Below are 27827 nucleotides of genomic sequence, written 5' to 3'. Positions count from 1 at the left end.
TGACACTGCTGAGCTGAACTAAAAACACACAATTGCATGCTTGTCTAGAAGATCCTAGAGGCTTCTTATTTCCTACAGTTCTAGGAAAGGTAGTAATGCCTAGTAGTTCTGCCAGAGGAACGAGGACGTACTGTATCTTACAGTTTAAAATTTGCACTTCATTCCTCGTGGGGATATAAAGAAGTCTGATAGTTTAGTCTTGTCATCTTAGTATTTGTTACAGAGCACGGTGCTTCAGTGTTGGCTTTACAGACTTGTAGGGGAACTTTTCTGTTTGTTTTGTAGCTTGAAATGTAAGCTTTATAATTATTTTTTTCCTACATTTTTGCATAATTTTATGTTGAGAAAATAGTGCGAGTGTAATATTGGAAGAAGTGATTTAATTAAGAAGAATTAAACTTCAAACTGTTGTTAGGATCAGAGATATACCCAAAGATAACAAAGCTATTCCTAGAGCACAAGCATAATTAGCATGCTGTCTGAAATACTGTTTTTTATATAAGTATGTGTATATGTTTTAGTAGTTTTGCAGAGAGGAAGTATGAACAAATTTTATGGGGTTTGTGTTTACTTTTACTCTCCATGGGCTGGATTCTGTTCTAGAGAAGGTTCATTGGTTTAAGCAGAATTACTGTGCTGAACTTAATTACCTGGTCTTAGTGTGACCAGCTGACAAGCTGCATCTCATATCTTGATGTTCTCTTTAAGTAAACACCAGTTTTGGACAGTTACTGCCTCTTTACAATTGGTCCTAGTACCAGTTCAACAGAAAGAAATTTTAAAAGAAAAAAAATATGCTTAGGTTGACATCCAAAGGAATACTTTGACATTTCTGTTTTCAGTTATTATGTCTTTCCTCAGTGATATGAATATATAAATAAACCTTATCTGTCTATGAATAGGATGGAAGGATATCAAACAGCAAAAGAATTTAAAGGTGATTGAGGTCACCCTTGAAAGAGAGGCAATTTCGTGTTAGTTTATTCTACCATAGGACTTGGGTTCTACACAAAATCTTGACTCCTAGCAAGAGCAGATGGCTTTCCTCTTTCTGAAATACAGGCAAATCAAACACTCAGGGTACATCCAATAGATTTGGGTAGTTATGGATATGAGTAAATTGAGACTGAAGGCTAAGAGAAACTTTTAGGGAAGGAGTAGGACTGTGTACTTTCTCATTATTTTTAGAAAGAAATAAATATATAATACGGTAAAAAAAATTAAATCCATGGATTCGTCTTTCAAATTTGTCATTAACTACCTTGCCATGTTCAAGCTGAGTGTACTGCCAGGATTTTTTAAAACCAGAGAATGCCAAAAACATCTAGAGGTAAAACTAGAGTATTAATATTCATGGTTTTCATGTTGGAGACTGACACATGCATATCAGCCTTCAGCACTGATAGATTTGACACAGCAAAACTATTCTAATTAATTTGAACCATATTCTAAGTTCTGTCCACAGTCGTATTCAGTGAGATACAGAAAGCTGTTTACTTCCAGGAATACTGGTTTTATGGTGATGAACTGAGAATGTTGTCATCTGAGGATAATGCTAGTACCCTCAGAAACTGAAGATTACTCATTCTACACATTTTACAAGTGACAGAAAGTTCAAATCAGATCAGATTCCTACCCAGGATAGAAGAGGAAGCATTTTGAACTCAAAATACATTTGTTTGCATTGGGGAAGGAAAAATACACTCCTGAAGTTTAAAAACAAAAGCAAGAATTACCTCTCTAAAACGAAAGTGTTTAATTATTTGTGCTAGGATTAATGCAGGAGTTATTAATTGAACAAGTTAAATTCTGTGGAGTTGAGAAAATTAATCAGGTATTTATATTTGTTGGCCAAAATAACGATATTTTCTGGGGTTTCACAGCCACAGCAAACCACATAAGTACTGTTGCCATAACATCAGATGAAGAGATATGTCAGGTTTTCTCATTTCCTGTCGGAGGCAAATGAAACCCCCACCACTTCAAAGCGAATGGGGATATGTGCCATGTAGCTGGATTTGAACCTAATAATCCTAGTTGTCCTCTCCTGATGGAAAATAAGTGACTGTGTGAGATATCTGATTCCAGCAATTGCTACCAGGATGGGCTCTCTCTTCATGTTTCACTATGGTTGGTGACTGATGTGTTTCTAATGAGACATCTTGTGAGCTTCTCATAATCAAATATTTCTTCCTCTACACTCTTGGAAGACCTAAGAATGTGACAGCATGTGTCTTGTCCCTTGTCTCCCGAGCTTTTGCTTTCCAGTGTCCAATATTTAAGTATATAGTCAGTAATCAGAGTTAGCTTTAGTTTTCAATTGTATGGGAGTAGTCTGCTAATATAATTCCTGTCTTCAAAATCTGATTCAGTCATTCGGTTGACTTACTTATTGGTGACACCTTTTAGGCTCCAATCTATCAGTTAAGGCATCTTAAAAGTGCAGCAATTCTTCCACACCAGTGAGTGGCTTGAGTTGCTTAGTCCAGGGAATTATAATATGTAGGTGGCACTCATATTTTCATAGGGATTTAACTCTAATCGTGTCATAATAGTAGAACTGGTAATTTTTCATTTATGTATTTGTTTCAAACTGTAGATCTTAAAGAGACCCAGCCTTTTTGATCTTTTAATGATACTGGACTGTAAACCAAAATTTCTATAAAATCCACAACATACATGATTATTATTTGTTGTATAGGCTTCTGGTATAAAACTTGTTCCATTTATGTTCCCAAAATATATAGAGAGAGATTTCTGATCATTTTCTAGTAGTTAGGCTTCTATAATGTCTCAAACAATCACAAATTTCTTAGGTTTAGTAGAATATGAATTTTATCCAAATGTTTTAAAATGGCATTTTAAAAATTTGAAAATAAATTGGAATAATTCAAAGCCCTCCTACTCCTAATACTGCTAACTCTGAAAAGTCAAAGAGAAAGAGGTAAGAAGCTTGTTAAAGTTAACTTGGCTTGCTTTTACTGAATGAAGACAAAACAGTCTTCCCTGGTAAAAGGTATGGAATTTTGTATTAATGTTTGATTTCTAACAGAGGTCATTTAATCAAGCAAACATTTCAGATATTCACTTATTATCTCCCTTGTTTTTATGCAGAAAAGTTGTAAATGTTTTTTTAATGCTAGGTTTATCTCGACTAGTATCATGCTCTCTGCTAAGATGTTTGTACGTGCAGGATATGCTTATCTCGAAATGGCTTTTACAGGTCATGTAAAAAAGAGGTAGTTCAACCAGGGTAATCGAAAATGTTTCCCTTCTAGATCTTGGCATTGATTTTAGATTGTGTTTTAAAGCAATCTGAAATATTTAATATCCATAAGTGTTATTTGGAACTGTCTCTAAAGAAAATAGCTTTTGGTGATACTTTTTCCACATACTTTCATGTAAGCAAGCTTGATGTGCACAGTGAGATGTGGAAAGGAGAATATAATTTTAAAATAGAGTGGGGTGTGGACCCTGAGTAGCATTTCAGAGACGTACCATTAGGATATGGAAAGGATTTCTGTTATTAAAAGACATCCTTAGGAAATTAAGTTTAGGAAAGCAAGAAGCTACCTTGTATTTCTATAGTTACCCATCACAGAAGAAAGTGTATTAAAGTTTGGTGGTTCCTGTATTTTGTTATGGGATGGTCATACTCTTTGTGAGGGGATTACTTGCATTCCTCGTACTTTAGATCATGGTAACAGAAAAAGCTTTTTACAAGAGCATGCTATTTTTTTAATACTATCATCAGTTGAGTCCTGTTTATGTAATTTGATGGAACAGTAGCATACAAATGACTATCCCAGCATATGTCATTTTATAAGTCTAACTCTGGACTCTGGTTTCAATAAGTTAAGGCTTCGATCAGAGGGGAGCATTCCAGAAAGCTGGTGGCAGCTCAGTGTGGGGTGAGTACTTGGGAACCCCAGGTAACTGCAAAGTTTTCAGTCTAATATGATGACTACTCACACATACGCATCTAAAAGGAAAAATAAATAAAGATCTAATTGGTATTGAAATCAATTAATTGTTTTTCACCCTGCTTTCAGTTGTTTTATTACTGTCAAGTAACACGGTTTTATAGGGAGGAGGAAAAAAAACTAATTCTGACATTCAGTGGGCACAGAACTTTTGTTGATGAAATGTGGTAATACTAATGTAAGATGCATAGGGTATTCTTAATTCAGAGCTGTTTTTTTTTTTTTTAATCGTTTTCATTTAAAAATATGGTGTGTGCATGTCAGGGGTACAAGACTGAAAACACAAATGGCTTGCCTGCACTGTACAGCTCTGAGATTTTGGCCTGAATGGAGGGAAAAGAAAGAGCGATCTTCTCCATAGAGTTGTAGTCAGTTATTATAGATCTAACTTCACCCTGAGAGGTTAGAATAATGGTGTTTTGTTTGGTGTTTTTTCTTCTTCTGTGTTACGATGAAAAATTCAATTCTATAGATGTTGGTGATTTGGGCCTTTGTACTTCTCAAACTAAAACCTTACTTTATTTCGTTTCTTTTTCTTGCAGACTGTCTGAAGTAATTCTGCATTTTACTATAGTCTAGTAAATGGATGATACTTGAAGTATTATTGTAGACAGTATTTCTTCAGATTTTCACATTCTTTTCTTTTTTAAAATATCTGGTTATCGTTGTAAAGTTAGCTAACATAGTAGAGCAAAGCTATAGCATTTTAAGGTAGAGTATTACTTCATTAGACATCTAGTTCATTTTCTTTGGCATTTCAAATAAAATCTCATGACCTCAAATACTTTGACAGAGAGTCCTAACTTTGTATTGCACAACATTAAAAACAGTTTAAGCACAGTGTGTTTTGTGAATTGGATGCAGGCAGCTTGCCAAGGTAACTATACTGTAACTACTAGGGTTTAAATTCTGTTATGTTGATTTTAGCAAAGGTCATCAAGTAATTGCAAGAATGTGTGGTTAATGTTTTTATAAAACAGATTCTTTAAAGGATGTGCTGAACTCCTGGTGTTGCTGCATGTTTGTCATGCACTGAAGTGTTTCTGAATAATGGATTATGGACTTCATTGATTTCCATTAGATGCATAGTCGTTTTGTACTTAAACCTTCAAGAGTTCCCTGGTAGCATGTGGAGTAAAGGGGGCTTATTCTATAGTTGCTCTTAACAGATTGTCACTGACCATCTTCATCACCAAAATTGGCCATGGATTCAAAAAACTCAGCACTCGGTAGCCTTAGATACATAAATTAATTTGTCTAGAGGATTCAGTTCTCACTGAAGCCTGTTTTCCCTTTTTCTTCCCCACAGTAATAGTTTGATTAGGGGGAAGATGAGTTGGGCAGGAAAGGAATGACAGTGTTTTTAGAATAAGTTTGGGAATTTGGCTCAACAAGAGTTGTGTTGAGTATAATGTCCACACTACTATCATTGCTGACACAACTCTAGAATATTCAGTGCCTCATTTACAGAGTAAACATTTGGAAACATAACATAATTTGCTGTTTGATGTAACGGTTCACAAGCTAAGAAAACACTACCACCATGTTATGCTTCAAAATATTTACATGATCCATATAATGTTTTGCATAGACAGTTACCGCTATTGCCAGTAAAGGTTAGAACAATGACTTCAGAAGGAATGCTAGTAAATAACCTTTTATCTCTGTGTTTAGACAGTAGATTCTGAGCAAATGTTAAGAAATCAAGGTAATGATTTATACTGAAATTTTCAACTCTAAGAATGTTAGAGCAGTTTAGAAACTAGCATTATCTTATAGCATTCAGTAGATATTTTCATAATTTTAGATCAAAGTATGCTTTGCCTAACAAAGAGAAATTCAGTACAAAATCAGGACATATCGTATCTTTTGATATTATATATTGATTTTGCAAGCAGAAAGATAGCAAAAGCAATAGCACAGTACTTTGGTTCAGAAAAATTTCTGCTTCGTCTATCAGGAACCGATAGCACCGATGAATGGTTTGTTAAAAATGGACTGAAGAGTAAGCCAATGAAAAGTAAGGCTGGAGAGGAATAATTGCAATTATATTTTGATACTTCTCTCTGAGAAAGATACACATTTTATAGCAAAATAGTGAAAGTTTTTGCATAATATGCTTTTTTTCCTAGAAGCACTTTCAAGTAAGTGTGGAAGAGCTGTGTTCAGATCCTGAAAAAGGTTTGGGGGCTTTCTTTGTTTTCATTTCAAAAGTCACTGTATATTAGAATTCTAGGAATAGAATAAAGTTTATACTTTTGAGCCCAGTGTATTTGTCTCTTCTTAAGCATGCTCTAGGTGGAAGTGGTAATCTGAAGCAAACATGGGTATGAAATACTGTTAAGACTTGTGCAGTGCTGTTAAAATTGACGTTCTTGTCCTTGACATACCAATCTCTGTGTCTTGGCCTGGATGATTAAAGACAACAGTTGATTTCTGTGACTATGGATTTGTCAGTAGCCAAGTCAATTGTAATAGGTTGTTCGCAGGGAAACAGAGAAGATTTCCTCCTTGATGTCAGTTCTCAGTGCTATATTTTCCCCCTCCCTGCTTAGTTTTCTGCTGGGATGGTGAGTACAGTCAGCTTGGGGTGGGGGGGAGGGCAGTGTGCCAGAGCAGTGCAGGGTTAGCAGCAGAAACAGGCATGCAGAAATGAGAGCGAGGGAAACAACTGCAGGGATAAAGTGGAATGTCCCATTTTCTGTCGTGGCAAGTCATTGCAGTGGGCCGAAGCTGTCTTGAGTCCAGCTGCATTCCCCCATCCTTCCCCAAAGTGAGGACGCTCAGAGTAACCATGTCTAACGTTCCAGAATGAGCCACTGAGGGAAGGAAGCAAAAGCAGGAAAAGCTAGAATCTCTAGTAGAAAATAACAAAACGTTGACATTTCTAATAGCATGATAGCTTTGGAGAAATGTGGCATCCTGTTTAAGCGTGTGTAGTTCATGACAACCCCTCTTGTTACCATGGGACAGTACTAGAATTCGGTATGTTGACGAAATTGGTTTGTCCTTTGGAAGTAAAATGCCAGGTGAGCATTAGGTGTACTTAAATTTATCTGTGCTTATGCCTTGCCTACCAGATCTGTTTCTGATACAGAATTTCAAGAGGTGCTGTCCTGTGTGTTTAGTATTTCTCAGTTAATTTGCTCTTTTATTTTACCTAAGTTGGACAAACATAAGTAGTAAAGAGAAGTGCTATTTCACTGCTTACAAGCCACATAAAAACCATCATTCCTTCTAGGGCAGGAGCTGTAAAAAGGACTCTTGTTGATCAGCCTTTTTGTCATTAATATCCTTTAGGGTTTCTGTTTCATCTTCTACACGTGCTCAGCATATGCAGTGTACACATGCGCTCTCTCTCAACTGAGAACTGAGATTAAAAATAAACCTTTTGTGATTTTGGGTGGGGGTGCTGCAATTCCTTGGCGTGACTGTTCCTGTTGTAAATGTAGTCCAGTTTACTTTCAAACGCTGTAATTATTTTTTTTGTTCCCCTCCAGGTCTTGCTATATTAAAGCATGTGCTAACGCCACGCGTGAAGGCAACTCATGTAGCTGTTGACACGATGAAGGACTATCTGGATGCAGTGTATGATGTCACTGTAGCCTATGAAGGTACTGTGGACCACAAAGGGCAAAGGAAACTGGCACCATCTATGACAGGTGAGCTGATGTATATTAGACATGATACAGCCATATGCTTGCTAATATACAGAACCAGCTTCGGGTGCTTTGTAATGCTCTGAAGATAATTTCCACAGGGCTTCAGCCATCTTACCATACCTTGGTAGGGCATCATTCATCAGTGACGAGGCTTTACAATAGTTACCTGTGACATTCTTGCCCTCCTCTTCCCTATTCCACAGAGACAATATTTCTGTAGTCAAATTCTGCATACAAGTGCCCTTGAGCTAAAATGAACTTCGGGCCATAGGCAGCGGGTGCCATTTACCTTCATGTTTCTTCTAGCACCGGGATCAGGCATCATCGTAAATTCTCTCTTTTTCCCTCTGCTATGCTACATACATGTACATGTGATCTAATTGCTGAAATGCATGTATTTTAAAAGGAAAGTGTATAGTAATAGTATTTTACTGACAGTTTTTCAAATTGCTACACATACACAGTAACCTTACAAACACTTAAGATTTTATGTAAGTGGGCTTCACTTGCTGTACTATCTTAAACCACTTACAGCACCTTAAGAGAATGGGGTAAATTAGTTGTATGTTCCTCAAGTAATCTAATATATTACAGACAGAGAGCTTCAGGTCTGCTATATTTTGATTATGCTTGATGGTGGATTAATTTTTTTTTAAGTAATTCATTTACCTGCACTGTCACTGGAGGGCAAGAAGTCATCTTTTTTTCCAGTTGTCATTTATGTGTTACTCAGCCATATCTGTGCACAACTCTGTGTTGCTAGCTGGTTCAAAGTGGTACTTTTGAGTCTTTTGCACTACTGATACCAAGTGGAAAAAAAAAGAGTAGCTCCACGGAGCTGTTCAGACTTTTGAGCAAAGGGTTCAGTGTTGGCTGAAGGACCTGCAGGGAACTTCTTAGCTAACTCCTTGCTTCTCGGCTGGCCCAGTGTCACTGGGACTTGTTCCTTCTGCTGATAAAAATAGTTCATAGTGCGGCTGTTCCCATGTCACTTCATTAGCGGTTTTAACTCCTTGAGGTGGTGTAAAGTGTACATGAACTCCTTCCAGGTGCTAGTTGCTTAGAAGTTCTGGAATTGTCTATTTTTACATTTTCACGCTGTTTAAAATTCTTCCGGATAGTTGAGCAATAAAACTGTTAACACTGTGTATTAATTCAATGCTCATGTTGTACTGTAAGGTCTTAGGATGGTTTTATTTTATGTACGTTTTGTTCCCAACAGGCATTTTTAGTGACTAAATATCAGAAGTGCTTTTTACGATTTCACATTTTTATTTATAATTTTCTTTTAAACTTGATTTTGTAGATTTTATTATTTAAAGTTTTTAATGTTTCAGGGTTTTTTTAAATACCTTATGACCCTCTTATGGATTCCTTTGAAGACCAGGCAGCCTCCCTCTTGTCCTGTCATCCAACCCTTTTTAAGACTTCCTTCAAAGCAAATAGGTTGTTTCCCCTTCCCTGCAGCATATCTTGTTTCATGACTTAATTATTAGGCAGTTTCAACCATTCTCATGCTGGACTTCTCGCTGCCTGGTGGTTATTAAAATGTCATTACCTAATGATAAGATGGCAAATGTTCAAATTCCTTGTAAGACCTCTTCACCTATTGAACCTTCCAGTTTACATGAAGCATGATATAATTATGGAAAGGGGAACCAACAAACTGCATTTCCCTGTTGGCTGTTTCTTGTGTCTGGTGTCAAGTGGTAATCAGATGGTTTGGGGTGGCTGCTCCACATCTCCACATCCAGCCTTTTGGAGACTCCCCAGTGGGCAGTCCAGGCGTATCTTTCAGCCACCCTTACTGTTAGGGCTGGGTAATTACTGTCTCAGCCTTGGGTAAAAATAAAGGCAGTAACACCGAATAAAGTGCAACCAACCAGTTGTTACCCATTACAAAGTAGATAAATGAAATATCCATCCAGGGCATTCTATGCTAGTGTGGCAGTCATACGTATTCCATGTAATATAAATTATGTAGATTAAGGACACTTTATAAATTACAGTGTGGAACATAGTTGTCATTCTTTTAGGCCGTACAGACACAAAGTTGAAGAAAAACAATTTCTGTTCTAAAAGGTCAAGATCATTTCACCATTTGTTATGCAGAAGTCCAACAACTGCTCTGTTCAGGAATATAATAGAACAAGAATTGAATTACGCATGGTTATGCATTTGAGATTTTTTAGCATTCTTTCTCTTTTACAGTACTAAAATGAGTTACAAAACGACATTTTCATGTGTGCATTTCATATGAGCATTTCATATTTGTGTCAGTGCTGAAAGAGAATTTTGTTTTTCATTCTCATCGGAATAAAATGGCAGTGCAATCCTGGTAATTTTTAAAAGATAAGGTTGACATGTCTTTTTCAATCTAGCAACTCTGATTGAAATTTATTGCATGGAAAACAAACTTCTGATAAACACAACTTTACTTGAGGACTGTATTTCCCATAGTATGACATTTCCCGTGTGAATGAAATCTGAGTTCCACACATATATAATGTGTTTCTTGAAATGCATTTTACTTTCAGTTCTATAAATCTCAATTCCTCAGAAGAGCCAGTGCTACTTCTGGAAAAAATCCACACTTACCCAGGGTTACGGTCAGCTCTTGGCTGCTGGCTCCAGTAGTAAACAGAGCAGGTTAAAAGGAACATTTTAGTGACCGTGAGTAGTATCACCACACTTTATCTGAGAAATTGTCTTAGTAAACTGTAAATGGGAAAAAAATTCTGAAGAAAAAAATCAATTTAATTTTAAAATTTGTAATATGGAACTCCTACGGTAAATAGCCTCTCTTAACAAAATTGGATTTATTTTTTTTTCAGTCCAGCAAGCTTAAATATCATAATGTTGACTTACTCAGCAGGGTTAAAACAAAACGTAGTATACTAGCTACTGGAAAATAGACATTCACCATCCATTCTGCAGTAGTGCTTTGAGAAGAAAGCGAATGCCAGGCCCACCTGAAAACATGGTACCTTTTTAGAGCAGACAGATTATTAGAGTATAACCTTTCAAATGTGTTGAACTTTTCATCACTCTTTATGCATCTTAATTTTTTGTTGGCACTTTCCAGCTGAAAGTTGTTTGTTTTAAAAGACATCAAATTTGATTAGTCTTAGACAGGGACTAAGATTAGCTTAGTTTTGGACAGGGATGTTGCTTTCCAGTATTGCTTCACATCCAGTTGTGACCAATAGATGCAATTTTTTTCCTACCATTTATTTGTTATTCATTCCTTTTCATTCCAACAAGTTTGGATCTTGGTGTGTTTCCAGTGGAAGTTTGTCCTGCACATGGCAGCCTTTCCAAAGAATAGCGATTTCCCACAGATTTTTCCCCTCTTACTGCTGAAGATGGTTTGTCAAGATCATTGATGACAGACTGTGATGGCCCTGCTTAGGGAGGACCATGCTGCAAGACAGTATTTATTTGTGGTCATTAGAACAAGATGCAAATAATAATATGTGCACTGCAGCACACCTGAAGTGCATCTCAGGTACTGAACGTTGAAGGAACTATTTAGAAAGGAAAAGGAGGGGGAGAAACTTATGTGCTGGATTTGTTGATACTGTTTTACTACACTGTCATTAAGTAAAAAATAGAAATAAGCTTGGGAAGAAATAATGAGAACCTTGTTTTCCCCCTTCTGAATGAATATCCTAACTGCTCACATCCAGCCCTGCCTGGTGTTAAGGGGTAGATCTTGTGGGACGTGGGAACTGTTGTCATTCTTGCACCTGAAAGAGCATTATCTACACATCTACATCTTTATTATTCTGCCTGAAGGCTTTAACATAACCAGATGGTATTTATCTGACCATTGTAGATGAAAGAGTGTGTGAAATAGCAGCATGTGACAATGATAAACACTGAATAAAAATAGCAAGTACATGTAGACTCTGTCTTAAAGGAGTTAGAGGAATTCCTGAGAGTTATTGATTCTGCTGTATATCAATTCCAGAACAGACTCTTTTAAAGCATGTGTATGTGTGCATTTCTGAAAACCCGTACATCACTTTGATTGGTATAATTTGAGGAGGTCAGACTGGTCTAACTTCCCTAGGGGAAATCACCCTTTTTCAAATGCTTCCACTTTTGTTAGGACCCAGTTAGACAGTGAAGTACAGGACAACAGAAAAGAAACTGGAGCAATAGAAACCGGTGTTTGTCTGGACTGTGGCCCAAATCTGATCACATCCATTGTCTTTCAAGGTCCAAAGAATGATAACAAACACATAGTTATGGATAAGTTGAAAGAATTAAAAAACTAAATTAATAAACTGATAAACAGTAACAGGAATATAAAAGAGTCCAAAGTAAGATTTATAGTAATGAAATGACTAATAATCTGTTCAGATCTCTGCTAGCTATCATGTTCTTACTGCATGAAAGAATATTGAAAAGTAAATGGCAATTATTTTAAAGCAACCAAAGAAAGAATGTAGATTAGAACTAAGGCTGGACATCAGTACTGGTGAAATTTCTATCAAGTGTGGGATGGCTTTTAACATGTATAGTAAATCTCACATCAAGAGCTTGTCATTCTGCATCCGTTCAAGCAAAATTTAAGCAACTGCCTTTCATATTTCAAAACGTGACTTTTCCCTTGAAGTATTCGGAGGAATTTTGATAACAGCCCTAGTTGGCAACATAGTTCTGTGATACTCTATCATACATTTTTCCTTTAAAGGAAAACCCTGGCTTTATTTTGTGTAAAATACTAAAATACAACTTTTTTACATGGTTACACCAGTACCACAAAGTAAGTAAAATACCATTCGGTTTTAAACTGAATGCATTTTCGCTTGTTCTCTGTAGGACTAGATTTGTCATTTTAGAACCCCTGTAATTTCCTATTAAAAGTAGTTTGAATAACATGAAAGCCTGCCTCTTAATTTGTGGATGACTTACTTGAAATGACACTTTGAACACAGATGCAGACATACCCATCAGTATTCTGCAGATAAGGACGCTCTGGGTAAAGGCAAGGTATTTTCACAGTAACAATTAAACATTGTACTTCTGCTTGAAAACAATGACATTTCACTGAGTAGCAGCACCAGTTTATAGGAACGTATGCAGGCCTTGCTGTAATTTTTCGTAGGATTCCAAAAATCAGAGAAAATGAAGGTCAGTCTGAGCATGAGTAGTACTTCTGTTTCTTTACCTGTCTCAAAACAAGGACATAAAGATGATTGTATTTGGGGTCCCTGTAGTCCAGTTTCTTGTAATTTTTTGTTTTCCCAAATCTCAAGCACCTGTGGGCACTGCATCTGTGTGTTAACACCTCCTCAGTCAGGGTAATAACCTCCTTCAGCATCTCTTTGAGCCCAGAGTGTGTGTTCCTCTGATCGTAAACTAGGACCTTCTGTATCTCCGTTATTCTCAAGCAGCTCCTACTAAAGGTAGGTATCTGTAGCTTCCCTTTGGGAATTTGTGATCAGAAAGCACAGGGTCATCAGAAAACCTCTGCTGCACAAAAATGATTTTCAGTGGAATTTCATAAAATTACCCTGCACCCTGGGCCTCATGCACATGTGAGAGGAAGCATTTGGCTCCCCAGGCAGCATTTGTGTACAACAGCTCGAGGAACTCCTGGTATTTATGCAAAAGTATATCAAAACCCTGAGGATAACAGAAACAACTTTAATTTCTTCACACTGTCAGGTTTGACCAGAAATATGTTGCTGCTTTGAGAGCCTGTGTTTATTTTTGCTTTTTTTGTGCATCAGAACTCTTTTCTTCTGCTCTGTTTGTGGTACTGTTCTCTGTTTATCAAAACAGACCGGCTGAAGGAAAGGCAAAAACATCAATACTAGCAGTACTGGCATCGTTCCTAACAGATCCTGTTTATTTGCTAGAGAGCATTGTTTTGAACTGGTCCAATCCTCAATCCTTGTATCTTTTCTTGCCTTTTTTTTTACTTGCATAGTTCAACTTTTTTTTTTTCTGCCACACTTCTGAAACTTTAAAAATATTCCAGGGATGACACAGATATCTCTTAAATTTGCTCCTTTTCAGTTACCAGCAGTGGGATACCCTTCAGAAGTAATCCACAGACAACTTGATCCAGGTTCTGTTGCTGGCAGCCTATCGATCAAAACTGTTGTATTTTTGTAGGAAACCTCCTGCTAACTTGGCCAACATACAATACTCACAAATTGTTGTAGAGCAGTACAAAGGCCAGATTGCATCTGTTAGAATAACAAATTAAAGCCACTGGAAGATTGTTTCTAGTGAACTATAATGTGCAAGTACTATGTATTGGTCTTCACCAAATGCCGTCTTGTTTCAGCAAGACAGCTTACAGTGATACTCTGCTGCTCTCCAGTGCTAATACCAGTAGAGAAAACTAGATGTACTATTTTCTAATAATTTTTAAAGGTTCTTTAGATCTGGGTATCTTTATGAAAGTACAGAAGTGTGATTGCTTACCCCTGATTTTCCAGAATTTGTTGAGCTGTAGTTCTTACCTGCCTTCTTCAGGATTTTTTAATTTATTTTTTTAAGCTGACATATCCTTCCCTCTGCTGCCCTTCTCCAAAATGAAAATGCAGCCTTTTAAATTTTTCCTTGTTCGTAATGCTTTTTCTCCTAAAAATGTTCTAGTTGGCCTTTTCTGTGACTTCTCCAGGTCTACTACATCCTCTTTCAGATACAGAGACCAGAACTGCACACAGTATTTAAAATGTGGATTCACAATCTTTGTATATCTCCAGTGTGGTTCACTTTGCCCTGTTCTCAATGTCCTTGCTGATGCTGCCCAGTATTTGGGGGGATTTGGGGCTGCTGCTACACAGTTGAGAAGATGGTTTCAGAAGGGTGAGCGACTCCCAAACTGTAACCACCAATTCCAAGTTAAGCATCATGTAATCAGGGTTTCTGTTGTTTTTCCCCATGTTTGTTTACACTGAAGCTCAGCTGCCACATTTTCACCCTGTTTTCTCAAAGCTTTGAGGTCCTTTTGGAGTTCAGCCAATGTTTGACTACCCAAAAGAGCTTACAGTTTTCTGAAAAAGATGTGAAAAACTGGAGGGTTCACTGCTCACTTTTTCAGCTCGTCATGACAAAGAATAAAACCAGTCCTAGTGTCCATCCCTGGAGGACCCCAATTGCTGGGTCTTTTCCATCCTGAAAAGTGACCATTAAGTCCTTCCATTTGCTTCCTCTGCTTTAAGCAGCTTTTGGTCTATAAAACATCATTTCCTCTAATCCCATGGCATCTTAATTTCTTTAATAGCGTTCAGTGTGGAACCCTCTCAGAGGCTTTATGAAAATTCAAATATATCATGTCCAGTGAATCCTCTTTATCAGGCTGCTTCTCGATACTGTTTTAGAAATCCAGCAAATCGGTGAGACAGGACTTCCCTTTACAGAATCCACGCCAACTCTTTTCCAACAGACTGTGATTATCTCTGTGCTTAGTGATCTTATTATAGACCCTGCTATCTTAGCCAGGGACGTAAGAATCTTTGGTTTGTATTTCCCAGCATCATCTCTAAAGCCCTCGTTTGTAGAAGGGAAACTCCCCATTTTTCTGGCACAATGGTTGTTTGTGATGATAGGTTACACATCTTTGTTTTTAAATTCCACATTTGAGAGCTTTTGGATGAATGCTGTCTGGTCTTGGTGACTTCCTGACATCTAACTTGTTTATTTAGTCTAATGCTTTCTGTCTGTTTACTTATTGATCTAGTTCCCTTGAGCGATCTGGTACAAAGAATGCAATAGATAAAGGAATCAAACATTTTCAGCAAGAAAGAATAATGCAAACAAATATTTGAGCTTCTCCTGCATGGGCTTATACTTTACGATGAATGGCTACTCTTTACACCTTTGTCATCCAGCAGTCTCACCAGTGCCTTAGTTAGTTTACTGCTTTTAATATATTTTAAAAAGTTAAAATTTTTAGAGAATCTTTTGCATTTTTCAAGTTCCTTTTTAATCTTCTTAATTTTATGTTTACATTTGGCATGAGTGGTTTTGTGGCTTTTCCTTATTTGGACAAGCTTTCCATTCCTCAAAGATGAGAAGGTAGGAATATAGTGGCAGCTTCCTTAATTTTCCCATTAAGCCATTAGGTGGGTTTTAGACCCACCCACACTTTTTCATTTGCAGTGTTATACATCTTTTCTAATGTAAAGTGTATACATCTTCTTTAACAGCCTCTAGGTTGCCTCCTTTTGGACTGTTTCTTCTAAGGTGTTTTGACACTTCCCCTCCTCGCCCGTTATATAGTTCCTTTAATTCTGTGTTTGTGTTCTGGATTCATTAAGACTCTTTCTCTACAGTGCTGAAATTAATTGTATTATATTTGCAGAGCATTTCTCACTGACACTGTACACCACTCAAGACCACATCAGGAGTGGCATCTTTTTTTGTGGGTTTTGCTAGTAGTTGTTCCAGGAAAGAATCTCTTTTTTTTTTTTTTTTTTTTTTTTTTTTTTTCCTCTGGTATTTTTGGTTGGTTGGTTGGTTTTGTTTTGGGTTTGTTTGGGCCACCACCCTCACTCCACCCCTCCCTTACACTTCATCCTGAAGAAGCATCAATGCAGTTCAACGGGGGTAGCTGGACTCTCACACTCCTTCTATCAGTCCTGAACTTGAAGCTCTCAGTCTGGCTTCACAGTTTCTGGTCACTATTACCATACTAATCAGGAAGTCATTTAATATATCTGTCTAACATTTTTATTAGTCTGGGATTTCTATCCAGAAGGATTTAATTGTGCTTCTATCTCCATATTATATAAAGCTATTATACTTTACATAATCGTTCATGCACACTACTATTCCCTCACCTGTACGTCCTAATCTGTCATTCTTATAAATCTGGTAGCCTGGTAATGTTGCATGCACCTTCAGGGCCACCAGGATACTTACCTTACAGGGGTAATCTCTTAGTGCCTATAATTCTTGTTCTCCTGTCTTCATGTTTAGGCTTCTTGTATTGGTACAAAGGCATTTCTGAGTTTTGCCCTCACCTTGAATTTTAGCCACATCCACCTCAAATGTTACATCCATCTGAACAGCTTGCTTTTCCTGACCTTCAGCTTTCCCCAGCTGCCAGTTGAAATGCTTGCTAACACTTTCAGTTTTCATTGCCAGCACCCTGGATTAATAATGGTTCAGGTGCATTCCATTTCTCGTCTCAAAAGGTCCCCCAGCTCCTAAGGTGCTTACTCCCTACGCTGTGCTCCTCGTGCAGGCGTGGAGGCGCTGGTCTGTGTGCACCTCAGGCCTTGCACAGGGCATTGGCAGTATTTCTGAGAGTGCTGTTCCTCAGGCCCCAGGCTTGTCTCCTGGCTGCAAGCTTCCATCTAGCCCGCACAACATCCCCTCTGTGCTTCCCTACCTCAGCAGTACCAGCAGGTACTGGTGCTGCCTGCTCCTCCACTGCTCCCCAGGTTAACCTGTCTAAACAACCTTTGCTGTACCCTGCTTTCCTGTCTAGTGCTGCTTTGCTGTACCACTGCTTTATTTTGTAAGAGCAAGCCGTGAAATAGTTTCCTGTCAGCTGACATGAGGTGATGGAAAGCATGAAGCTGAGAAACAGCGCAGCACTTAAATTTATGTTTGTTTTGCCAACTAATTGATAATTTGATGTACAAAGTAAATGCAAGTGGAGAGATGGAATTTCTTTCTTTGAGGAGGAGATAGTTTACAGACTGCTTTGATAGCTGAACACTTAAGTCCAGGCTAATGAAAATTTTTAAAGTGGAGAAAGCATCTACAGTTCAGAGAGGAATGTCTTTGCTGTCATCATATTGCCTGTGAAACTATATGCACCACAACACACAAGGTTCTGTTACTGAAGAGACGTATTCTTATACCTTTGAAATACTAGTTACTCAGAATAAATATACATTATTCAGATTTCAGTTTTTTTGTGATACCACTTTCGATTTATCACAAACATTACTGAAATCTGTTAAGACAGGAAAGAATTGGGGGTTCTTTAAGTGGACACCACTATGTCAGGCTTCAGTTTGTCCTTTCTTAACTTTGAAGGACTTTGGCAATAATTACATTGCAGTAAAAGAGCCAATGTAGGAGGTTGAAATCTGAGCTACTTTATTGCTGTCTTATTTAAAGTGCATATAAAAATAGACATCATTAGTAATTGAAAACTGGAATATCTGTTTAAGTGTAATGCCACTGTCACAACTTTCTTAAGGGGCAAGGCAAATAATTTGGAGTGGTGAAATGAACTTCTGTGGTAGCATTAAGGGGAGGCTGATCTGAGGCCATTTTTACATCCCTTCTCAGTTACAGGTATGTCTGTACTTTGGAGCTTCTTTCCTTCCCTTGCTTTCCCTGCTAATGCTGATAATTCAAAATGGAATTATTAGGTTTTTGAAGGTGAGGAGCTGAAAATGCAATTAAAAACTCTGTGGATCCAATTCCTTTCCTGGAGGCTGCTGCACCCCATTCATTAATGCTAATTCTGCATGGCAGACTTCAGTCCTGTGTTAGTGTGAATCCTGTCCTGCAGGAGGGCTACAATGTTACAGTTTAAGAACAGAAAATGCATAATCCACTTTATTATTTACAGTTCCTTTCTTGTGCTGTGGTTGATCACTAGATGCATTATAAACATTCTGCACTTGTATCTGTTATTTAGCTAGTTTTATTAGGAAATGATCTCCCACATGAAAGTCAGTCCACTTGGCTTCCACACAAGTTATTAGTGTTCATTTAACCCAAATCATACTCAGTTTTTGATTGACTAATGCTGTTCTAAGTATAATGTTTGATTATAATGCGTGATTTGCACTTACATTTTGTCATTTAAAGGAAAGTTCAGGCTTGCTTGTTCCTGCCGTTAATTATAACAAATTCTGGCAAGTTTAGGGATCTTAAAAGCCTGTCACATGTTGGCCTTAAGGGCTAGTGTCCCTGAAGTTGGATGTAATTTGCACATAATAAATTGCTTCAATAAGATGTTGTTTCTTAGCTTAATTACATAAGTCTATCGGGAGTTAAGTTAATGTGAAATTAAGGGTCATGGGACCACCAGAAACCTTTAGAAGCTGTGGTGATAAAATCCGTCTGTTTCTTCTCAAAAACAACCTCTCAATATATTGTTCTTATCCACTGGTGTTCTTACATGATTGCAGTTACATTATGCATCCAAAAAAAAAAAAAAAAAAGATTAGTTGCATTAAATCCTGACATGAAATGGATAATTAAAGACTAGTCAGAGTGCCCAACTAGCTTGATTGCATGCATTGCAATGTCATCTGCAGATGTCCTGGAGGTCCAGGCTTTGGATAAAATGGCCTTGAACCAGTGGATGGGAATCATGATCCTCTCTAGGGGAGCACCTGCAGTTGCAGGTCACGCAGCAATTGGCGAGGCTGTACAAAGTCTCAAACTGCAAGAGAGAGTAAGGCTGAAGAGAAGGGCTTTGGAGGTTTTAGGATCTTCACATGTGGGGACTCAGTTTAGACTGGTTAAAGATGACCAGTGTGGGAAGTAGTAAGAAACAACTTGCATTGGAACTTGGGCATAAGGTAGAAAACCAGCAGCAATGCTTAGATATTTGTGGAGGGTTTTTTTGCTTTCTAAGCAGATCGGTAGAGTTGCTACACTGCAGCTTTGCTGGGGGAAGGTGTTTCCTCTGACAAACTTAGGTCTTATTCCTGTTTTGTTAACTTGAGCTTACTATTGATAATGTACTCTGCTGTCTTTAAATGACCAAACAGTAATATTTTTTTTAAGCAGCAGCATAACATTAGTTTTAAAAATAATATATAGTTATTCATAATGCTATCCAATCTAACATAATTTTGCTTAATTCATAATTTTCCTTAATAATTTATAACTGTGATTATCGATAACGTCAGGAAAGAGTTGTTTGTTCCTATACAGAACAACCTATGTGCTCTGAAGCAAAAGAAACATATACTATACAATGAACAGAATGTTTCAAATATCTTTTAAAGCTAGATCTTCAGCCCTAGATGAATATGCATGGCATGGATGGTTTTTATAGAAGTCTAGTACAAAAATGACCGTATTGTCTGGCTTCTCGGCATTTGTTTTCTAGATACAGTTTTGCATATTTTTAGAATGTTCCACTTAATAGGTAATGCTGCTCAAAGAGGATTTGTACATCAGTGAACATGATAAGCATTTAAGATGTGGATAATACGTCTGTCATTTTAAAATATTAATAGTATGCTTTTAGGTGCTCATGTAGTGAATGACCTTCCTATAGTAGCCTCGATAGTATCCTCAGAGAAACAGACCTAGAAAATCCTTTCTTCCCATTAAAAGCAAGAGGAAAAGTCTGCTTTCAGATACATGAACACTGATTTCTCTGTGGTTAGTAAAAGCATTGCACACAGACCTGAAGAGAGTGTCTATATATGCCATCATGCTGGACTCCAAGTACTTAATTCACCGGCCATCTAACAGCTGTAGGTGGGAGACAGTTTCACCAGAAACTTTTTAGCAACGTTTGTTTGCTACTCCATGGCTCAGAGGTGGGCTTGTTTCTGGTTACAGCCCTCAGCCATTTCTTCAGGTGATGGTGCATGGGCCACGCTGCTCCCTTTACACTGTGGTGCGGCTCGGTGAAGGGCTCTCTTTGCCTGAGGACTAGTCAAAACTGCACGCAGCACCTTACAAATTTCTGCATCAAAATGCCATAAGACTTTACTGGTCTTTTTATCTCTTCTCCTTCCTTCCCCATCTACAAGCAGACAAACACATCTCCATGGACAGGCTTTTAAAATTCTTGAAGGCAATTTGTAGTATATGATAAGGATTGTTTTTACAGCAAAGTCCTTAAAAATCAATAATCCTTTAAAGAAGAAAACCAAATAGGGGTATATCTGCTTTGGCAGACAATAATAAAGATATACATGCAGTAACAATTATTTTGCAGTCATTCCTCAAGATACCCCTAACAGTTACGGGTCAGAGTCTTTCGTACATCTGCACTCCTGTCCAAAAAATGTCAGCATCTTAAAGGGATCACCCAGTCTGTGTTAGGTTTGTTGCCTGTCTGTATTGTGGGAAGGCACTTCTGGTCCCTTTTCAAAATACGAAGATTGACCAAATTTCTGAGGACTTCCATCCTCACATCATGCGTCTTTTTGTACAGGGATGCTATGGTTACTGCAATACCCCTTGCTACTGATAAATACAAATGATTACTAGTACACAAATACTGGTGGGTTTTTCATCCCATGTGCAGTATTTTTACCACTTGTTAGTTGTAAGAAATCCCACAAGGCTATTTGAGTAGTGGCGTTTTGTTTGTAATTAACGCATGCTTGCTAAATTTTTCTGTGGACAAAAAGAGGAAATGGCGGGGGGGAGGATTGCAGTAGGGATGTCTTGAGCTTTGTAAGACAGAAGAAAAATGAAAGGATGCAAAATGGAAAGCAGCATTTTGTTCTGAGTCTTTTCCCCTATTATATTTTTTAATTATGGGTTATTACTTAAACTGAAGGCCACTTCCTTCAGGAGATACTTTGGGAAATCACTGTAATTCTAATTTTGTCATCCAAGAGCAATGAAAATTTAGATTTCAAAAAGGACAAGTAAAGAGGATTGCTAAATTTAATCAAAGTTGAAGACTGGATAACTTGATGACATCAAAGTTGTTGCATCCCACACTACAGAATGAGTAGATTGTTGCTGAAGTAGAAGTGTAACATTTTCAAGCACAGCATTTTACAGTTAGCAAAGTGCAGCTTAAGATAATTTTTCCATGCTGCATGTGATAATGGGCCACCATTATTCAAAAGTGTGTAGGCCAGATGGCTTCTGAGTTCAGTGAAGTCTTCAGGATCCAAACATAAAGAAGGGAGGCTTTTGAGAACAGAAATTAGGCTTCAAAGGCACTTAGAGCTACAAGGTCAGATTTTCAGTATATTTTGGACAAATAAACGCCCTACAGTGTTTTTGTAACTCATTTCTGTTGTTTTGCTCTCTTTTTAGAGTTTCTTTGCAAGGAATGCCCAAGAGTTCATATTTTCATTGATCGAATCGAACTGAAGGACATTCCGGAAGAGCAGATGTATATGAGAAGGTGGCTTCACGAACGTTTTGAAATAAAGGATAAGTGAGTAGCAATATGCAGAACTTTGTTTCAGGAAGCTGTCTTTCTTCTTTTACATCAACAGATACACCCGGGATTTCTGTTACCAGCAGTGCAAGTTGTAGGGCTCCCTGAAGAGAGGTGGTGCTGGTACTCCTGTGCATATTTTATTATATAACCTTGTGGTTAAACTTTTTGCTCAGGAGGTTGGGATTCCTGGGTTTTAGACCTTCCTTAGTCTGAAGAGCTATGAGTTCATGTTCCAGGCGAGACTCATGCTGATCTGAATAATCTCCATTTATCATCTTGTAGCCGAGTCCTGCGCAGCCAGGAATGTGAGATGCCCACAGTCTGCAAGCAAGCAAAAAGCAGCTTGATTCTAGCCTTGTAATCAGTGTTAGGTTAGAGTTAGAAAGGGACAGGTCTTGATCTAATCTCTTCTGCCAAAATTGTTTATGCATCTTCCATCAGACAGCAATTGGATAAAAAACAAGTGGCCCCGAGATCCTACCTTCACCAGAGAAATCAGGTGAAGTAGAAGTTTAATCTGTCCATCACTGAATTGCAGCAGAACTAAAGTTCCTGGCTCCTTCCAGCATCTCCAGATAAGGTCACTAGTGAGCATATGCAATAGATCCCGGGGGATATTGTGCTCCAGAAGGACTTTGTGCCTACATGTGGGATTTAAGTATTGTTTGAGAGGTAGTGGTTTAATTTGCCACGTCTGATATCCAGCTTAAAGGAGCTGAATCTGTTTGCTTACTAAATCCTTTAATACATCGTGTGAGATAAAATTCCTCTGCTTCTTCAGGTATGTTCTGCTTTAAAATTGTTCTGCCAGTCTCACACTCCATGGAAGGAAAAAACAGATTAATTTATCCTGTGATCTTTAAATCCATGTAAAAGTTAACATGAGTATCTGTAAACATGGCAGTGTTACTAAAGCAACTTACAAGTTTAGGATCACTAAGTAATTTTTCTTTTCTTCCCTTTTGAGAGGAGGAAAGTTTGAATTTTGTTCTGTAGACAAGGAACTGATACATAAAATAAAAGGCTGTCCAGTGTCCCTGAAGTAGTCATCTATGTGTCATTGTAGGCTCCTGTTGACTGGGACCAAAGCAGTCTGTCAGGCAAATTTAAGAGATACTCGAAACAAAAGCCCAGAATTTTCAAATTCATTTATTACTGGTTTTCAAAAATAGGAGGAAAAAAGTTACTACTAAACTACTAAAGTAGTTACTACTAATGGTGTAGCATTTTACTTTTGTACATTTGGCTTCCGAAATATTTAGTGTCTTGTGAGCCCTCGTTATTTATTAGTTTATTTTATGACAATACTTTTTTCCCCCCCTCCTTTGGTGCTTAGTCATTAACTGTGTGCTATTTTGTCTTACGATATCGTCCAGTACTCTGGTCTTCTCTGCTAAATGCTAAATGAAAAGGATTCTTTTAAACTTTTATATTCAATGTTAAAATTGGTCTCCAAGGAAAATCTGCTTTTATTGCTTACAAGGGTTAAGGTTGAGTACTCTTGACATGCAACGTTACTTTGAATGCATCGTATTCTTAAGGCAAACTTGTTACAGGTGAGCTGCTACATTTTGGGAAATCATTTGTTAAATAATGTGTGATTAGAAGCAGTTATCGAATGAAAGTCAGTCGCTTAAAACTTCTTACACTAATGTATAACCTCAACCATCTCCTTTTGTCTACTTGTAGGTTACTAATAGAGTTTTATGATGCAAAGGATTCTAAAAGAAGAAATAAGTTCCCTGGGAAAAGTGTTCATTCCAAACTAAGCCTCAAGAAGACTTTGCCATCTTTGCTGTTTTTAGGTGGCCTGACTGCAAGTATGCTTCTGACAGAATCTGGCAGGAAACTTTATGTAAAAACATGGATATATGGAACTTTAATTGGCTGCCTGTGGGTTAGCATTAAACCATAAGCAGATGTTAGTCTCCAATCAGTGAAATGTGCAGTCTTTTCTTGCACATCGCACCAAACTTTTTCCTGACTTTATAGTAAAAAAGTGTAAATAAAGCCTTATTGATCGAACATCGGAAATAATAGAATTTGTGACTTAAGCCCCTGTGTGGTTGGTCTGGGGAAAATAAATGTAGATTTTCAAATTTGCTACTGATTTTTGCTGGAATAATGACAGATAAACCGAGTCATATGATAAATTGCTTTCCCCATGAACTAACATCCATCTCTATCTGCAGATTCAATGAAGTATGAGTAAGGGTATCTAATAAGGGTGTCTTAAGTGGACCTGTGAATGTATTTACAGAGATTAATTTAGGGTATATATTTATTCTTCTGATATTCATGTTGAATTTTCGTTACTCTTTGGTGCATTGCAGCAGTTCAGTTGCATCTATCCCAGCTGTACCGTAACTAAAATAAAAACTTTTCTCTTTTTTTAATTTTTTTTTTTAATGTTGTTTTTCAGTTTTAGCTAAATACTGTGTTCTTTAAAAGGGACTATGTAAGCTGGCAAAACATGAGATGTTACCTGAAGCAGAATAAAATGTTCCTGAGAACTCCTGTTCATGGGGAAGAAGCTCTGTTTATCTAGTGCATGATTTTTGATTATATTGCAGTATTAGCTGATTATTTTACATATGCAAAAGATTAAATTTTACTGAGCAAACAGCTTATTTTGTGCACCCTGTATTTGTGCATAAAAAGAATGTATGCAGTATAATGAAATGTTAAGTTTTTGTTTCTGGCCTAACCAGACTGTAGCCTACTTTGTGTCTGCATTACCCCTAATGCCTTGAGAGTTTCAGCTGAGCTCACAGACCTTTCATGTGTACGTGCCATAAGCAGAAGTTTCCTGTTACCTCATGATTTTCTGGAAGCAAACTCTTGTTTGGGTAATGCACAGAATTACTGTAACTTCAGGAGCGTTAGGGTATGGTAACAAGGAACCTCCAGATGTTCCTGCTAAATCCGAAGCATGTGCCTTTTCCTACTTCTCTGATTTAGCCTGATGTTTCATCTCCATGCTGTAATATCACGCTAGATTCTCAAATCATTCTAGGCGATGCAGACTGCAGTTGGATTGAAGTTACAGAGTTGATGTATACGATTTGCACAATAGACTAGTAGTGAAAGAAATGTATATCCTATCAGTATTTCATCTGCTTTAAAATATACTTTAAAAAGCAAAATCAACAAACCCTTACTACCAGAAGGTCTGCGATTCCCATGGCTGGTATTTTCTTGGGGGAAATACCATTCCCTGATACCAAGGGAACAGTCTATATGTACAGCAGTGGGGTAGGAAAGAGGATGTATTTATCTTCTTCCATTAGGGAATTGGACTCCCTGTATCAAAATTAAAAAAACTAGAGAATATTTTTATATCACACTTGCAAGCTTTAAATGTGCATCTCTCTCTAGCTTCAGTACGATTTGTCTTGCTTTAGAATCCACTGTGAGTTAAATGTCTTTTAAAATTAGAACTCAGTTTTCTCAGATTCCACCATTGCCAGTTAATTAAAGATAGTGCTTTTACTGTGTGGTGTTTTTTTTTTTTTACAAAATTTTACAGAGTGATTACAGTTCCATCTTAAAATCATCCGGTACAACTTTCAGTTTGCAGTTCTGTGTCCTTCCATAGTGGATTTTGTCACTGAAGTTATTTATATCAGTGATTGATTCAGGATATGTTGATGAACCATTTTAAAAACAATGACTGGGAACAATGTTGAAAAACAGTATTGTTATGAGGGTATGAAACTAGGAAAAAAAAAAAAAAAAAGCCATTTTATGTAACAGCCAAATGTGCTCACACGTGGGTATAACCAGAAGGCAGTGTTCCTATGTTACTGCGATTTTTCAATCATGGAATGAAATTTTACTCTGACATGACTAAATTTCTTTGTAACAGCTAAGAATAACATTTAATTATACATCAAAAATAAATGCAAACTGCTTAGTTCATTTGTAGAAAAATAATTGCTATTTTGGAGAGCCTAATTACCATGAAATATCGGATTTCTTTTGCTGTTTAAGTACCAGGAATATAATTGATGCAGTACAACAAACAAACAGGATGTTTATTTTGAAACTTATTCTCTATGTTAATCTTAATTATTTTTTTCTTGCCATTAATTTATAAAGTTTTGAAATTGTAATTTGCTGATGTATTTGGCATTGGGAGTATCACATGCTATTTCTAAATATGCACTGATATTAACTTGGAATATTTCTTCATTAAAATAAGAAGAGCCAGTGCTCATTCAACTTTTCTGTCCTGTCTACTTGTTCAGTTTTTTCTGCACTTTTATGTTTGTAACTTTGGTTAAGAGGAACTGCTTGCAAAAAGGCTACAGGCATGTTTTTAAGTCCTTAATGGAAGGATTTGTGTAAGAAGCATGCAATGAGAAGAAAACAACTTCGCCTTTTTTTTCTGTACAGCTGGATTTGTGCTTGTTCCGACGCAACACACCACCAGGTCGGTCAGGTTGCAGTAGCTTTTCACCTGCAGACACCTGCACCGCTTGATGCTTGTTAATAATGTCCATTAATGTGCACTACCATGGTTCTGGCCAGGAATCAGGCTCGGTGGCAATAAGCCTTGCACAGGCACCGCCAGCAGAGAGTGTGGACAGAACAGACCCCGGGGGCTGGGAAGAGGTTCTGCAAACAGATACACAGATCATGTCTTGGTAAGAAATGCCGCCTCAGTTTTAGTGATGTGCTAAACCCGAGAGGGGCCTGTATGTTCAAAAACTTATTTTTCCAGCTGTGTCGGTGCATCTGATGGTAGCGATTTCCCTCCATGCAAGTACTGCTCTCTTCATATGCATAAGCTGTATGTAAGCCTTTTATAGTCAGCAACACCACCACTACGTGCTAGTTCCACAATGTTGTTCTTTCGTTTACTCTTGTGGAAGGAATTGGGCTAGTAAGGACGCATTAATTTAAATAATGGAGAACAAAAAAAGTGAAGTGAGACAGGAAACTGGAGCACTGAGTGGTGCTACACTGAAGAAATGACTGAGTAGGACACTGAGGGGCCTCAGCCTGGCAGTCTTCTGCTAACTCCTCTGAAGCGTTTTCTTAGTATAATGCTTGGTTCTTCTCCTTTCAATAGAAGGTAGCATATCTGTAAAACTGTTTTTCTAGTACTTAAGAATTCGCCCCTGATTATTTTGGTGTTTTAGCATGCATAGAATGTATATACTTTGGGGGAGAGAGAGAGGTATCTGCTTTAGTTTGGGATAATAAAGGCGACCAGGAGCAGGCTTGGGATTTTTTGCTTAGTGCTAAAAATTTAAAAAGATACTTCTCCTCCCACCACTTCCAAATTAAAAAAAATAAACCCCCAACACTGTTAATGGCAGAAATGTCAACCACGCCCAGAAAGGCAACAGAAAACCAGTTAATGCGTTGAAGCTCTTGGCACCTGCTTTATAAAGGCTTTTCCCTTATAAATATGGAAACCACAGTTTGGTCCTACCCTGCAGTTCTAGGTCACCTTTTAGCAGAGTGGCTCTGATGACAGGGCTTGAAGTGAACACGATGGCGTTTCTCTTGTTCTCATTTTCATGTTCTTGCCCGTCTCATCAGTTTGGAGCTCTGTGGGCCCAGTGAAGCGTCTTGCACAATTTGCTAAGCATAAGACCAAAAGGAAAAAAAAAAATTGTTACTTTTGTTTGTATAACGGCAAAAGTCACACAAGTAAAATAAAACACAGAGCGAGTCCAGAGAAGAAAAAGCGGTGATAATCTAATACAAAAAAAGATTGGGAACATCAGCTCCAGTCAGGCATGACCACATCTGATTGATTCCAGGGAAGATTTGTTTCCCATGTGGGGACCAATTTCCCTGACAGCGTGGTGAGTATTTCTCCCACCTGTCCTCTTTCAGTCCCAGGTCTACCTGGTCTGTTATTTTCCTAATGAGGAGTCCCTCATCAATTTTCAGACTGATGTGAATCTTGGGTTTCCTCCATTCTCCTCCTGGACCCAAAGAATTCCCCTGTTTGTATTTAGCCTGATAAACTGCTGACAGACCAAATGGCCACCTCCTTCAAGCTGCATCCTCCTTTTGAGGAGTGGCATTCGGTGGGCAAATGCCCATGGAGAGGCTGGGGTCTGTTGC

General features: G+C 37.8%; 1 protein-coding gene across 1 annotated transcript in view; it reads left to right on the top strand.

Moving 5' to 3' along the window:
* The window catches only part of AGPAT5 (1-acylglycerol-3-phosphate O-acyltransferase 5), a 57621-nt gene extending 31653 nt beyond the window's left edge, over positions 1–25968 (top strand). Inside the window, exons 6-8 of the mRNA XM_042803172.1 lie at positions 7484–7645; positions 21611–21734; positions 23430–25968. Coding sequence (XP_042659106.1) covers positions 7484–7645; positions 21611–21734; positions 23430–23655 — 512 coding nt within the window. The 3' untranslated portion in view covers positions 23656–25968. The remainder of the gene's footprint in view (positions 1–7483; positions 7646–21610; positions 21735–23429) is intronic.
* The last annotated feature ends 1859 nt before the right edge of the window (positions 25969–27827 follow it).

The sequence above is a fragment of the Tyto alba genome, unplaced genomic scaffold (genome assembly GCF_018691265.1).
Source record: "Tyto alba isolate M040663 unplaced genomic scaffold, T.alba_DEE_v4.0 Super-Scaffold_40, whole genome shotgun sequence".
NCBI classification, from domain to species: domain Eukaryota; kingdom Metazoa; phylum Chordata; class Aves; order Strigiformes; family Tytonidae; genus Tyto; species Tyto alba.
The sequence above is the reverse complement of the archived record's forward strand: the minus strand, read 5'-3'. Positions and strand labels throughout refer to the sequence as shown.